The sequence below is a fragment of the Neofelis nebulosa genome, chromosome 4 (genome assembly GCF_028018385.1).
Source record: "Neofelis nebulosa isolate mNeoNeb1 chromosome 4, mNeoNeb1.pri, whole genome shotgun sequence".
NCBI lineage: Eukaryota > Metazoa > Chordata > Mammalia > Carnivora > Felidae > Neofelis > Neofelis nebulosa.
In genome coordinates, this window is record NC_080785.1 from 55753241 (window position 1) to 55769520 (window position 16280).

Genomic DNA, 16280 nt, shown 5'->3' on the forward strand with positions numbered 1-16280 from the left:
ATAGGTGAAAATGTCCAGAGGTAAGAAAAGGAAACATCTTCATTTTTGAGCGGAGAAAACTTTCCAAAGCCTTCCACAAGACTTCCCCTTACATCTAATCAGCTAGAATTATATCTCAGGCCCACATCTAATCCTTGCACTTCTCCAGGAAAATGAGAACTTCTTGGTTAGTTAAGCTAATCAAGGTCCAACTCCAGCCTCCTCTTAAGGATATGGCCACTAGGAGGAGCCTGAACAAAATCTGGGTTCTGTTGGTGAGGAAAAAGGGAAAAGTGTCCATTTGGTAGTTAACCAATAGAGATATTAACTGTGTTTTTTTTCTCAGATGCCACTAATAACATAAGACATTATGGGAAATACCACCTTACACTAACGCAATTTCCCATGAATTACAAAGACTTTAGCACTTTTTTTTTTTAATTGTGGCTGAACATTAAAAGAAATTTACCTTGGAGAAGCTCTTGACTGAGGCCATCTTAAGATTTTGGAAGGAGAAAAAGAAAAACAGGACAACACTGAAAAACTATGCAATTTGAAGGATTTTATTATCTGGATATTCAGAGATATCGAGACATTGAAACCAGTTGGTGAAGGACAAATAGAACAGGAAACTGCTAAGCCCTAAGATACGAAACAGGGGAGTAGAGAAGGGTGATACACCAATGAAGAGACAAATGCAAATCACAGACAGGAATATCAACTCATAAGGTCAAGATTATTCAAAGCAGATATAAAACAATAGTTTAGTTATATTTTTCTTAAGACTGTTGGTTTTGATTTAAAAAAAAAAATAACTTGGGGCGCCTGGGCGGCTCAGTTGGTTAAGCGTCTGACTTTGGTTCAAGTCATGATCTCGCGGTTTGTGACTCGGAGCCCCACATCAGGCTCTGTGCTGACAGCTCAGAGCCTGGAACCTGCTTTGGATTCTATGTCTCCCCCTCTCTCTGCTCCTCCCTTGCTCATGCTCTGTCTCTTTGTCTCTCTCTCTCTCTCTCTCTCTCAAGAATAAACAAACATTAAAACAATTTTTTTTAATTAAAAAAAAACAACTTAAAATCTTAGCGGAAAGAAATCTTAGCAGCATTACAATGGGTACATCAGCGATGTAAATATAAAACGCAAAAGGAGATTTTTCTGACCTAAATCTATGCATGAACTTTCTAGAATATATGCATGAATTTCAGAGTCAAAGGGGGGAAATATAGTAGAAAGCCAAAGGATTTGCAGAAAGAATCATCTCATAGTATTTAGGCAGAAAATACCAAGCTGTACTGGAAATGACTGACAAAAACAAGCAAGCAAGCAAACAACAACCACAAGGCTCTCAGGAAATCCTCACCCAGTACTTGGTGTAATCTCTTCCTGTACCAGTACAAGGCACTCTACTTAACATCATAGTTACTTGTGCAGCTTTCTTCTTGTTTTCTCATTAGCAACTAAGCCAGTTGAGGGCAGGAACTGTCAGGGACTGTGGCATTTATTTATTTAATCTCCTACAGCATCCAGCATTGACTCTCTAGCAACACTTTTGTTCAAATACTTGTTGAATTGGAGCAAGCCCTTCAAAACAAGGCCAGCAAAAGGAAGGACTTCTGTTCTCGAAGAGATTTTAGTCAGGGCAAACGTGAGGGTCTCTGAAGGAAGACGAAAAAAATAAATCTGTGGAAGGAGATTAATTAAATTACAGGTGATCCGAACAAGAAAGCAGCTTTATTCTAGGTGCACTCGTTCCAGAGAAGGAAGATTTAGAGATTAAATAAATTCATCGCAAGAATATGAAAAGGAGTGAAACTGTGGGGGGTATAAACACAATTATTTCTGAATATCTTCTAAATCGTATTAAACATTATTATTTCTATTCCTGTCTATCAAGCCTTGCCTTGAAATGAGAGTTGAGGAGGAAGCCCAGAGAAGGTGCTGGGCCTCGGGCACAGGTGGGAATTCAGTGAGGATTAGTGACCTCTCCCAGCGTGGAGGCAGCAGACATGTATAATTAAGCCTCGAGTTTATTTAGCACATAACAGTTTACAAAGCCCTTTCCTAGGAGCTATCCATCTTTCTTAGTGGAGAAAGTGGAGAAAGATGTAAGGAGGAGAGCCGTGTGCTTTAGGTCAGAAAAATCTCCTTTTGCCTTTTATATTTACATTGCTGATGTACCCATTGTAATGCTGCTAAGATTTCTTTCTGAACCAGTAAGCATTGCTTGCTTTTCTCCCTAAGTATACACATTCCTAATATGTTGGTAGTGAATTGTTACAGGATATAGAGTTCCACATCAAACTAGAACATTCCCAAATTCCGAAGGACCAGCGTGTCCTCTTTAATGCCCAAATTCTGTCAGCACCAAAAAGCTGCCCACTTTCCCTGCAATTCCAGTCCCTTACAAAGAGGGCATCGTCTTTGTGACTCTCTGGAGGGCTGCTAGGGCTGGGACAGGTTAGAGATAATAAAGCATTCTTTCAGTTCACACCAGGGGCCCCTTTCTCAGCCACCCAAGCCCTGCACCTCCCCATGCCAATGAGGATGCAAATACAGTAATCCTCCATGAACCTCAGTACCTTTGTCCTAAAATGGTCAGTAAAACTGCCATTGACAAAATCAAGATCTTTAAGAAGACAGTGTATTTTTGGGGTGGGGGGGGGGGTGGTTGGGGAAGGCAGAAGGGAAGTCACAAAAATAGCTTAAAGTGTAATTCTTTGTCAATTCTGTGGTATGCGTTTTGCTCACATCTCTAAAATTGGGGCATGTCTTACATTTGTGGTCTGCCCAGAGTCCTGTCGTTGTTACTCATGCCCCACCATACATCTGCAGCAAAGCTTGCAGAGAAATTCCTGGAGTTCTTTTATGAAATGCTGCATCATTAGTGCCGTTAATGTCACAGAAGATGATACTGGTTGAAAACTGATGACTCCTGGTATGTTAGTTAGCTATTGAGGTGAAACCTGTCCCCAAATGTCGCAGCCCGAAACAACAAACACGTGTTACTCAGCTCACAGGGTCCCTGTTGGTCAAGAATCTGAAGGAGTTTAGCTGGGTGCTGTGGCTCAGAGCCTGTGAGGAGGTTGTAGTCAAGATGGGGTCTGGGGCGGTAGTCATCTGAATGCTTGACTGGGCTGGAAGATGCATGTCAAGCTCACTTATTTGACGGCTGTCCAGAGGTCTCAGTTCCTTACCACGTGGGCCTCTCTTGACGACTGCTTCATACCACGGCAGCTGGTTTCCTCCAAAGTGGAGAATCCAGGAGGAGAAGAATTAGAAGGAAGCCACAGTGACTTTCTATGTCCCAGTCTTGGAAGTCCCACCCGGTCACATTGCACTTTATTCTGTTCATTAGAAGCAGTCACGAAGTCCAGCCCACACTCAAGGGGATGGAATTAGGCTCCACTTATTGAAGGAAGGAATATCAAAGAATTTATGAACATAGTTTTAAAATTACCACTCTTGGGCACAAACATGATTGAAAATTTAGTCACTGAATATGAAGAAGCTATTTCATTTAGATCTTTTTGAAGATTTTATTTTTTTAAGTGATTTCTACACCTAATGTGGGGCTCGATCTCACAACCCTGAGGTCAAAGGTCGCATGTTCCACTTATTGGGCCAACCAGCCCTCCCTCATTTAGATTCTTCATGTAGGTACAGGAGTGATGCATGGGAAAATACCTGTCTAAATAAGTCTAATAGAGCTCTCAAGTATAAAAGAAAAATTTTAAGAATAATAAATCATTGTATTGTAGTGTTATTGGCAGGGGTATTTTAGTGATATACAAATTAATATATATAAATAACTGATCATGTCTCAGATTCATAACAGGCTTTTAAAGACCAGTGAAAATAAAGTGTAGGAAGCAATCACCTTTGTTGATGTAACAGACCCTTTCTCTTTTAAAATTCCTTTTAAAATTATTTATGGGGCCCCTGGATGGCTCAGTGGGTTAAGCATCCAACTCTTGATCTTAGCTCAGATCTTGGTCTTACGGTCATGCCCTGAGTTGGAACCCAATGCAGGGCATGAAGCCTACTTTAAAAAAAATTACTTAAGGGGCGCCTGGCTGGCAGGCTCAGTCAGTTGAGCGTCCAACTTTGGTTCAGGTCATAATCTCCCGGTTCGTGAGTTTGAGCCGCATCGGGCTTTGTGTGGACAGCTCAGAGCTTGGAGCCTGCTTTGGATTCTGTGTCTCCCTCTGTCTCTGCTCCTCCCCCGCTTGTGCTCTGTCTCTCTCAAAAATAAACAAATATTAAAAAATTAAAAAAAAATTACTTAAGTCATCATAATCCACAGAAACTGTATCTTACGCAAATATTACAAGAAGTTTTAAAATCAGTCCTATCTTTAAGTGAAATAACTTTTCCACTTATATTTGTCTTTGATTTTGTGTGTCTAAGTACAATGCTTATGTAACTGCTTGAGTTTTTCATAAATTCAGCCATTAAAACGATGTTTTGGGGACTGGGTTTTTCTATCCCTATATCGAAAGTGTGAAGAACCCACTGTGCAGAGTTCACATTCAGCTGTATAGCCACAATGGTTATTAAGATATTGAAATAATTCCATGCCAAGAAATAAATAGGCACTGTGGTTCCTGATCTCTCTACTTCTATCCCATGACTTCCCCAGGATCCAGCAACTGAAACAGTAAACGCCGGCACTGAGGGGTTGGGTAGGAGTGTGTGGGGATGAAGGGTCAGGGGGGACTCGGGGGCCTTCCTCCATCACTACGTCTAGCATCCTTTCTGACCTGATACATGCTGTGCTGTAACTGTTATAAATACTGTGACTATCAAACATGTATCTATGCTAATGAAAACCAATAATTACTTTTATATTTTTGTTTAAGGGGAATGAACTGAACTTGGGAATAGGGTAACTCTTAGTTTGATATCTAAATATGTCTGAATTTTGATTGAGGTGTTGATTCTGGAAAACAAAGCCGTGTCCCCTGGATTCATAAGCTGGATGTATTTTAAGCCAAGTTATATTTCAGCTACAAAAAATTAAAGCAGGAGGGTTACTTGATCTTTTTACAGCTCATAATTATTTTTGGAGTATTCTGAACAATGCTAGAATTTAAAAACATCTTATATATTTTTAAGTAAGAGATGTAAGTACTCAAATCATAAATCTGACCAGTATTGCTATTACAATGAAATGTATAACGTAAAGATGAATATTTTATTTGAATATATTCTTTAGTGATTATCAGTTCTTTTCTCATACCATTAATTCTTCATAGAATTTTTCAAGATCATGGATTCAAATAAAGATAATATTTAAAAGAAAACTAATATTTTAAAAACATTTGACAAACAAGGTAACACTTCTCCTGAAAATACAGAACAATTATTTTATATCTGCAAAACGATCAATTTAATATAATTCTTCAGGTAGGTTTGCCCTTTTATCCATTTTTTTTTTTTTTTAAGATTTTATCCTTAAGTAATCTCTATACCCAATGTGGGGCTTGAACCCACAACCTCGAGGTCAAGAGTTGCACACTCCACAGCAAAGGACACAATCAACAAAACTAAAAGGCAACCAAAGGAATAGAACATCTTTGCAAATGACATATCACATAAACTCAACACACAAAAAACAAATAATCCACTGAAGAAATGGGCAGAAGACATGAATAGACACTTTTCTAAAGACGTCCAGATGGCTAAAAGATGAAAAGATGTTCAACATCGCTCGTCAGGGAAATACAAACCAAAACCACAATGAGATACCACCTCACACCTGTCAAAATGGCTAAAATTAACAAGTCAGGAAACAACAAATGTTGGCAAGGATGCAGAGAAAGGGGAACCCTCTTGCACTGCTGGTGGGAATGCAAACTGGTGTAGGTACTCTGGAAACTAGCATGGAGGTTCCTCAAAAAATTAAAAATAGAACTACCCTATGACCCAGAAATTTCACTACTAGGAACTTGTCCAAAGGATACAAAAATGCTGATTCAAAGGGGCACATACACCCCAGTGTTGACAGCAGCACTATCAACAATAACCAAAGTATGGAAAGAACCAAAATGTCCATCAACTGCTGAATGGATTAAGAAGATGTGGTATATGGATATATAATGGAATACTACTTGGTGATTAAAAAGAATGAAATCTTGCCATTTGCAACAATGTGGATGGAACTGGAGGGTATTATGCTAAGTGAAATAAGTCAGTCAGAGAAAGATATATGATTTCACTCATATGTGGGATTTGAGAAACTCAGTAGATGAAAATAGGGGAAGGGAAGGAAAAAGAAGATAAAAACAGCAAGGGAAGCAAACTACAAGAGACTCTTAAATACAGAGAACAAACTGAGGGTTGCTGGAGTGGAGATGGGTGGGGGGGTGGATTAAGTGGGTGATGGGCATTAAGGAGCGCACTTGTTGGGATGAGCACTGGGTGTCATATGTGACAGATGAAACACTCGGTTCTACTCCTGAAGCCAAGACTACACAGTATGTTAACTAACTTGAAAATAAATTAAAAAAAAAAAAAAAAGAGTTGCATACTCTACCCACTGAGCCAGCCAGGCATTAACCTATTTTTTTTTTTATGTCAAAGTGTACATTTGTAATTAGATACAAGAATAAAAGCAGAATAAAAGGAATTGGTGGACATACTTATAAAGATTTTTAATACAAATTGGCATCCCTGTGTTTTGAAAATCATAACAAATAGAAAAACATGTAAAGACCTGAGACTCTTTCCATAGGTCTCTAAACCCTGTTCTACTCATGATTTATTCTATAAAGATGGGAAGTAAAATAAGGTTATATGTTGTCATCAGCATAGGGCTTATTTTTCTAACAGTCTTTTTGTTCACATAATTATAGAAGTGAACTATAATACAAAACCACGGTAACTTATAAATTTACTTATGACTTATGAACTGTAGTTAGAAATAGACATGATGCTTTGCCAAACACGCAGGTGCGCGCGCACGCGCGCACACACACATTTCACGTATGCATATACAAATTTGACAAAGAATAAGCCGACATAAAGAAAGCTTCAAAGACGTAAAACAGTTAAGTTAAAGTTGTAACCATTTGCAATATTCCTGAACCGAGTTGGAATCTTTTTTCAGTAAGCTTCCTGTTTGCCTTTAAATTATTTTCCTCAACAGTGTAGTTCAAACTTGTTGTTTCAAACTCAGATTCTCAGAAGCCATGATGCCCTTTACATAACACCATGAATTACTGATGTATTTAATTATAGCATAAAATTATACAAGCTAGGAACGATTTTACCAGCAGAAAATATAACCTTTATTATGGCTCCCACATCTCAAAAATAATACTACTATCAATAAAATATTTATTAAACCACATTTCATAGCAAGGTAATAAATAACACAATTTAGGCCAAGCCAACCATCTAGAAAGGCATGCTTCAAAGATGGATGGGTGATTGAGACAACTTACATTTAATTTCCTCCTCTTCCCTGTATTTGCTTTTGTCTGATCTTTGCTCCCAGGGTCTGACTTCCTGGCTCTCTGACTCTGACTTGAGATGAACCTGTTCATCTTAACTTGGCCCAACATGATCTGAGCCTTGGCTCCTTCCCATGGATTCAGGCTTAATACACTCCCATATCTGCAAGCTCTGGCCAACCGGTCCCTAGGATTGTGGCAAGAGGATCTTGAGGTGCTCTAGAAATCTAGCTGAGGTAGAGATCCAGGGAAACAGGGTTAGTTCAGAAAAGAGGAACAGCATCCCTTGTGCCTGAATCTGGCATGCAATAGGTGCTCAGTAAAGTACCACCTGATTGGAAAAAGCATCCCCAAAAGTCAGGTTGGGAATGAAAAGACAAGTCAGAGTTAAGAACAGGATCTGGAAGCCAAGGTAAGACACTAAAGAGGACAAGGTGGCCGGAAGTGGAGAGCAGGAAGTAGCCAGAGGTGCCCCTGAGGATGGCAGGACACTAAGCCAGTTTGGACAATGCATTTATTTATATCCTAATTCCACAAAGAAATCAGAACAGCTATGTGAAAGTAGCTTGGAGCTCATAAATTCTTTTTCTGAGAGACTGAAAGGTAGCTTGTTGAGAGTAAGAAAACCTTTGGAAATCAAATTGCACATTGTCTCTTTTGTGGCTGTAAGTTGATAGGAAGCTGGAAAACACAGGAGTGCTTTTGCCCTGAGGGCTCAGATTCATTTTGTCTATTTAATAAATAAAGGAAATGATTTTAAATATAGAAAACTTTCCATTCATGTCTACAAAAAAGTTGTTGAACACATGAGCAGCTGTTTTTGTTTTTCACCAATTGGTTTGCTTCTCGTTCACTTGTTTGGTTATCAGCTATCACTTCGAGGTAGGCAAATTGTAGTTGGAACGAACATTTTAAAATTAGGATATAACTGATTTGAAACTTTCATTTTGTTGAATAGCATTGGGAAAAGACGACTATCCTCTAATTTTGAGATAGAGCACCCCAAACTGGCTCATAAGCAGATAGTTTGAGGAAAACATGCAATTGAATCAAGAAATTCCTACTGAATTTCTCCCTTTTTCCTCTTTGGGATATTGAGAATTAACTTTTCAATGCATTGCCCACTTCCAAAGCTTTTCAGCTTTTCAGCATTGGTCCAACTAGGAAATATTCCATGCTCTTCCCCCCCACCTTTTGGATTAACTTATAATTAACAATAACTTCTACTGAAAACTGTATCAGAAGCTTGGGAGATTTATCTTTTTTTTTTTTTTTTTTAAATTTGTTTATTCTGAGAGCACAAGCTGGAAAGGGGCAGAGTGGGGCAGAGGGAAGGCAGAGGGAAAGGAAGAGAGAGAATCCCAAGCAGGCTCTGTGCTGTCTGATGAAGCTGGACGCTTTAACCGACGGAGCCGCCCAGGTGCCCCTTGGTAGAGATATCTTATTTGGTCCTCTTAACAGACCTGTGAGGCATTATCCTCACTGTGCCAAAGAGGAAAAGAGGATGCAGGACAGTTAATTTGTCCAAGGTTGTGCAGCTAATTAAGCGGCCAAACCAGGAATGAAGCCCACAGTCCTCTGCCTCCTAGTTGGTGATCTCTGCATCACAGGGCTTTGCTGTTGCCAGGGAGATCAACCCACCCCACTGTCACCATCACCGGGCTTTTCCACTCCAGTGGTGAAGATTACAGGGTCTACAGGATGTTGCTGTTCTGCCACCTTACCTCTCTCCTGCTGCCTTTTTGGCTTCTCTAGACTGTCGTGCTTTAGCTACAATCCAACCTTCAGGCTCATCCCTCTTGTTGGATTCCTCTTCCTCCAACCTTTCCTCAGATACTGATTGGCAAGGCTCGTTTCCTCATTTCAAGTTTTGCTCAGGTATCACTTGGGAAGGCTCTCCGGACAATCGCAGCCTTAGCACTCATCACCTTTTTTCTGCTTGTCCTCCCCACTCTGTAATACGTGTGACCTCTATAAGGCAGGGATAGGGCTTTCTGTTGTTCTCGATCGATCTCTGATACCCAGATTTGTGCCTGGCACCAAGTAAACAGTATTTGTTCAATGAGTGGAGAATCAAAATTTAACCTCTTACCCTTTGCCACTGTTAAGTTTTATAGCAAACTCAGGTCCAGAAATGGCGGGGGGTGGGGAGGAGGATAGGTAAAAATGCAATTTCATGGAAACTGTTGGTACAAATCTTCAGAGCATTTATTTTAGGCCAAGTATGTACATTTAGGCCTATCTGTAATTTCTTACGGATTCTTTTTCTTTAAACAGCTTTAGAAACAAAAGTTTTATTTTGAAGTTTGAACTTCTTAACCCACCCCAAATGTTATGCTGATATATACCTACAATGCTACACATAGCATATATCTTTAAAAATGTTAATTTCATTAAGATCTAGGAAAAAAAACCTCTATGGATTGTGTTTACATTGAGCAAAAATTTTAAATAGTGCCAGTTATGCAAGGGGAGTATTGGTAATTGGGGGAAACACATCTATTGTTTCCTTGAATTAAATTTTTTATTATGGTATTTTTGTTTTTATGAAATATTTCAAAACAAGCTTATGTGAAAATTTTGCTTGACTTTCACCCAATTTTCCTGGTCGACTTCTCTAGGAAATGCACAATGTACTTAAGGCTTCAGTATCTGCACTTAATTGTAGGCCGGATAGTGATACATGATTTAGCATAAAAATGCCTTTTCTGTTTAAAGACAACAGGTTTTATGCCACTATGGTCTAATAAATGTACTAATTCAAATCCTTACTATAAACAGTTGCACTCTATGTACATGCAAACATAAATTGCTTTTCTGGGCCAAAGTATTATAAGCAGCATTGTGTTTTTTGTGTTTAAATACATGAAAACTTGGAGTATAATTAAAATTCTAAAATCTAGTAATAACCCTATTAATTGGAACATTTTTTTCTTCCAGGAGAAATTATCCCAGCATTATCCAAACTATTAGCTCAGACAAAAATAAAGGTTTTCAAGATCTGTCTTCCTTCCTCTCTTCTCCCCTCCTTCTTTCTTACTATTTGTACTTGAGATTACTCTCAGGTATCCACAAATAAATTATTTGATTGCCACCTGCTGCTAGGAGGAACACAGCTGGAGGCCTATGCTAATTAGCTACTCTGCAAAGAACCAAAATACGTACCTTAAAAATCCTGCGACACAATTACAAGTTGGTTGTGTGCACAGTAAAGTTATTATTGCTTGGGCAATAAATACAGTTAACACATGATTCAGATATACTGAATAAAGTATTTTGCGCTTCTTGCACATACCTTAAGTTCTTGCATCCCTTAAGCATCTGAATTTTTAAATAAAAATACTCAACACGCGATCCTTTCTTCTGGACTTGAAATAATCCTCACCAACAGCACTGTGAACCACACTATATTACAGTCTTGCTCCCAGCACCGCTTCACCTTTCCCTGCTCATTACCCCAAATGTTTTACATCAATAATCTATGATAAAGTAAAAAACATTACTTTCGATTTTCTTCCATTCAGTCTTGTTCATAGTTATGTGGTTGAAGTCCCAAGAAGTCCCAAGAATCAAACTGGTATTATCATACTAAAAATTAAAAAAAAAAAAAAAAAAATTTTAATGTTCCAATTTCACAATCATTTCTTTTATGCAGTATCATCCTGAAACTTCCAAATGTGACTTTTTCTGGTAATTTTATCATCTTTAATTTGACACAAATTTCTTGAACAATTTATTCCGTAACTGGTCTCGTTTGGCATAATAGCACAAATTTAACCGTTTCTCGATTCAGTTATTGTTATGAACACACAGATACTACACTACACTGAGTTGTAACATAAACATACCTTTACCTTTGGGCTCTCCTGTACAAGGCAACCTATAGAGCTAGCTCTGGATTACTAGATGTAAAAAGACTCTTTCTGGAGTCTTCTGCCAGTGAGCCAGGGGACTTCCCTTGCTGCCTAACCCCCCCCCCCCCCACCAGCCCCCGCCCCTCACTTGGCCGTATCATCTAATCTGGCCTGAGCTTGGAAATCTGATAAGTGAAGTTGTTACAATAATGTATTCATCATGTTAGTAAGGTTCTTTATGAGATCTGTAGGGCTCTCCCCGGAGGAAAAGACAACAGCTTTTGCGGCATTTATGTGGCATACTCTGCTTCTTCTTAGTATTTCTGTGAGCTTAAATAGTATTTTAATTATGTGTTCGTTTTTAGCTCTTCCTACAATTTCCTAACATTTACTGCTTTAAAAACATTTAAGTAAAAAATGTCCTAAATCAAATTTTAATTTCCATAAATGTCTAGGGCAATGGCTACAAATTAACATGAAATCTGCATCGGTGTTCTCTGGCAGTATGTTCAGAGAAATGGTGACCAGATCTTATACCAGGAATTATGAAGAGTTGCCAATACGTTTTCTAGTGAGAAGCATTTACTTCCCAGTGTTCACCGTGATAAGAAGGTTGATACTTCAAATAATTTATTGCTGCTTTATAGTATACATAATTAAATGAAGAAACATGTTAAACTCAAGGGAATTTTTAATAGGTTACTTGCAATTGTTATTGCAGGCAACAACTTGTACATGATTTTATTTCCAAATCCACAAAAAACAAATTTTATACAAATCAGCACTGTAAAAATGTCAATTACAGCCCCAGAGGCTTTGCTGGCAGAATAATTGTCTAAATTCTAGGATATGGGAAACAGGTTTTTTTCTGGATTCATCTTTTTTTTTCATTTTCTTTTTTTTTTTACAAAAAAAATTTACAAGTGAAATGTTACTACAAAACTTTTTATAAGGAATTTTTGCAAAACATTTACATTTTACCATCAACTATTTCTGTTTTAAAATCATTATGTAGATTTAATACCCTATGCTGCACATCAATTTATGTGGGATGACAACTTAGTGACATGCATAAAAAAACACCACAAGGCATTAAAATGAAGACTTAAATACAAATATTGTTGCAATAAAACAGTTATAAAATTGAAAAATAGGACCTAAACATCATGCTTATCTAAGTTTGACAAATTAACTTTTTCTCCTAGATTACACACTTTTATTACTGCTCTCATGAGAGTGTGATAAATAATGACTTAACATCAAGTTCTAATGTAATCAGCAACACATACACAAACCTAACCAAAGAAAGTATACTGTAAGAAAAAACTATTCTAACACTGGAGTTCTACCATGATAAATACATAGCTTTGCACTGATAATTACAATAAAGAAAAGTTTTATAACGGTGGCAAAGGGAATGAACAGTGAAATGCCATTAAATATGACTCTACTGCACATCTGTGCCCTATTACTTATAACAGCTATATCCCACTGAGTCAAATAAAGGACATTGAAATTTACGATTCTTATAAGACAGAAAAGTGGATTCAGAATGGTATGCAGAACAGACTGTCAAAATAGTTCTCATTTCAGTGGTGAAATGTGCACCTGCTAACACAAATTAATGTATTTTATATGCTATAAAGCTATCCAGATTCAGTTTGTTAAATTTATAATAGGCCTCATTGTTGATTAAAAAATAAGTTCCATTTCTGATGAGCATACACAGGTATGCATTAAAACCGGTTCATGGAATAACGGTGCAGAGAGCTCATACTTGGTATTAACAACAACGAAAAGTGTCACTTTGAGGAAACATGATTCGAACATTAGGAAAGTTTCTTTGCATAAAAAAATTTATAGCACTGATTGTGTAGCATAATGATAGATAAAATATATATTTGATGTTTCAGCTCCTATATAATAAAATTAAAATTCACACGACCAAATGCTCCTCTGTACCAAACAAAACAACAAACTGATTCTGATGTTTTAAAGCCAGATACATCAGTTGTTAAGAGTACATTAAATAAAATATACAAAACAATTTACAAAATCCAACTAAAATTTAAAGACTTTGTTACAAGTCTACAAAAGCTTTAAGAAACTTGAAATTTATAACCACAGTGTAAAAATTTTTTTTTCCTTTAATCTCAAAGCTTTTTTATACAAACTGAAAGCACAAAAGGCCTCCAGCTTTACAGAGCGCTACAAAGGGCTGGCCCGAAGTGTGCACAGTGTAAACAGTGATCGCTACAGTATTTCTCCTTCATCGAAAAGACAAGAAACACCACGATTCTGGAAGAGAATTCGCAGGAGTAGTACTTTTCCTGAAATAATAGAGAAATGCACAAGAAAACACGTACCTTTATTCAAACGGTCCCCAAACTAATAATGTTAATAAACCAGGCAGTTAAAAGTTTTAGTTTTCAAATGGTCAATTCCAATTCCATTATGTTTCCAGGTAAATACATTTTTAAAGTGAGAAATATCTTACTAATACTTAAACTGTTGGTATAATCCAAATTTGTTTCATAGGAGACTTTTGGCCACTTTTCCTAGAAGATTCTTGCATAAACAATAAAATATAATTTTTTTCCTTAGTCATTTATTTGAAAGTTATTCTGATTTTTAAAAAATAACGTGCTTCATAGTATCACATCATTATATATCTGTTAGGCTGTCTCTTTAGGGAAAATTCAGTTATTGGCATAACATAAAGATATTTCTATGTTATAAATTCGTAACCAGCCTTCTAACACAGTACTAGAAATAAAATGGGGTTGGCGAAATTTTAGTAGAGAGGAAAACGGAAATTGTAACGTAGTTAAAAGATAATTTTCTGCTGGCCTTACAAAAAAAAGTGTGATAATTCTTTCTTTGGCTACCAAGTCAAAGCATAAAGAATTCTGCACATTGTCAACATAACTCATATTTACAGAATATGAAACTACAGAATGATTTATACTCTAGGCAAATATTTCCAATATAAACATTTAAAATGAATTTTGTGGTTCAACCTAGGGTTAGGAATATCATCAATCCTAACTTCAAAACTTACATATGTTAGGTTGCCTCATTTTATTTTCCTGAAGCTATTATGAGTTTGTTTCAACCACCCTCCCCACCCCAGTATTTTCCTAAGGTTTCAATCTAAAATTTAACCTAAAGTTTAGCTCTAAGTTCCTCTTGTGTCTCCAAATGGAGAAAGTAATTGGACTTCACTGATTGTCTGCATACACACTACTATAATGTAGTGGTAATAAAGATCTGAGATGCATCTCAGATTACTTTTGTGGAACTTACCTAATTCAACTGTTGAAGAATTTCTAACATTTAGAAAAGACGGCCAAAACTATTTTCGGTTGATTTTCCAAAAAACAAGCTAAGGAAATAAAATATTATCCCTATCATCAGTTAACTGTTTTCTGTGCTATAGAAAAAAAATCTACATAAAATTATTACTGACTGAATTTATAACAAAGTACTTCCAAAGAAAACAAGTCCACTTAAGGTCCAGCCTGCAAACTACTGAGGTCTGTCTTTTTAAACATGTTAACACATGATGTTAAGAGAGGGGAAAATTCAGTTTAAAGATTATGTGATATATTTCCAAATGGCTACAACTTATAGTATGGAGGAAATACTTTTCTGTTACCAGTACATCAGTATGCTTTTTGTATTTCTAAAAATTCAACACTTCACATGTTGACCCCAAATCTTGGAATATATAAAGAAGCCAAGAATGAAAACATGATTGATTTCCTACTCTGTAATCCACTTGACCAGCCCATTTCCAGATTTTCAAAGGTGTGTAAACTTAAGTGCAGCACTAGAGGTCTCTGTTATAAATAACTTTTCAGAATTCTTCCATGTTGGTTGAAACATTGGGAGTTGCTGGGTTTGAATCTTGAGAAATGGCTGCAACTGTGACAATTCTTGGGGAGCCAAGCACCTCTGTAACAGATGAGTCCAGTTCTCCCGAGGTAACAATGGCAAGAGCTGTCCCACCACCTTTCTTATTCTGGTGCGTTTTGACATGTTTGGAGAGATGATCACTCCGCATAAACCTTTTAGAACATTCCGGGCATTCAAACCTCTTTTCACCTAAACAAAAAAACAGTGAATGAAGTCACACATACTTTATTTAAATGAAATAATAATGTTAAATAATTTCTCTTCTGGTCATACTATACTTTTGTTTAACTTTTGACCAGATGCAAAATACTTTCATTCTGTTTTATTTTAAAATGCTATCAAACAAGCAACGCAGAACAGGAAAAAGAGCATGTGACTAGGAATCAATGAGTTGAGTTAAAGTCTTGGTTCTGCTAAGAACTGGAAGTAAAAGCTGAAGCCAGTTAAAGAGCCACTCTGTGCCTCAGTTTCCCCATTTACGAAATGAGGATTTCTTTTTTTTTTTTTTGAATGTTTATTTATTTTGGGGAGCAGAGAGAGAGGACAGAGGATCCAAAGCAGGATCCGGACAGACAGTGAATCTGATGCAGGGCTCAAAATCCAGAACCGTGAGATCATGACCTGAGCTGAAGTTGGGTGCTCAACTGACTGAGCCACCCAGACGAGTTGAAAGTAAGAGGATTTCTAACAGAATCTCAAAAATCTCTTCCAGGTATAACAATATATAATTCAAAGCTCATGTCTACTCTTTACTACCTACTGCCTCTGTTTTAATTATAATGCCTAGAGGCAGGAGCACCTGGATGGCTCAGCCGGTTGAGTGTCTGACTTTGGCTCAGGTCATGATCTCGCGGTTCCTGAGTTCAAGCCCCGCGTCGGGCTCTGTGCTGACAGCTCGGAGCCTGGAGCCTGCTTCGGATTCTGTGTCTCCCTCTCTCTGCCCCTCCCCCACTCATGGTCTGTCCCTCTCTCTCAAAGATGAATAAACGTTAAAAAAAAAAAATTAATAATGCCTGGAGGCAAAAAACTATCTTAGAACTACCTCAAAATCAGTTAATAATTTAATAGTGCACTG

General features: G+C 37.4%; 1 protein-coding gene across 2 annotated transcripts in view; it reads right to left on the minus strand.

The window, feature by feature from the left end:
• Positions 1-11960: 11960 nt before the first annotated feature.
• The window catches only part of SP4 (Sp4 transcription factor), an 83397-nt gene continuing 79077 nt past the window's right edge, over positions 11961-16280 (minus strand). For both annotated transcript variants that reach the window (XM_058724860.1, XM_058724859.1), the window contains one exon: positions 11961-15394. In XM_058724860.1, the coding sequence (XP_058580843.1) occupies positions 15092-15394 (303 nt within the window). In that variant the 3' untranslated portion in view covers positions 11961-15091. The remainder of the gene's footprint in view (positions 15395-16280) is intronic.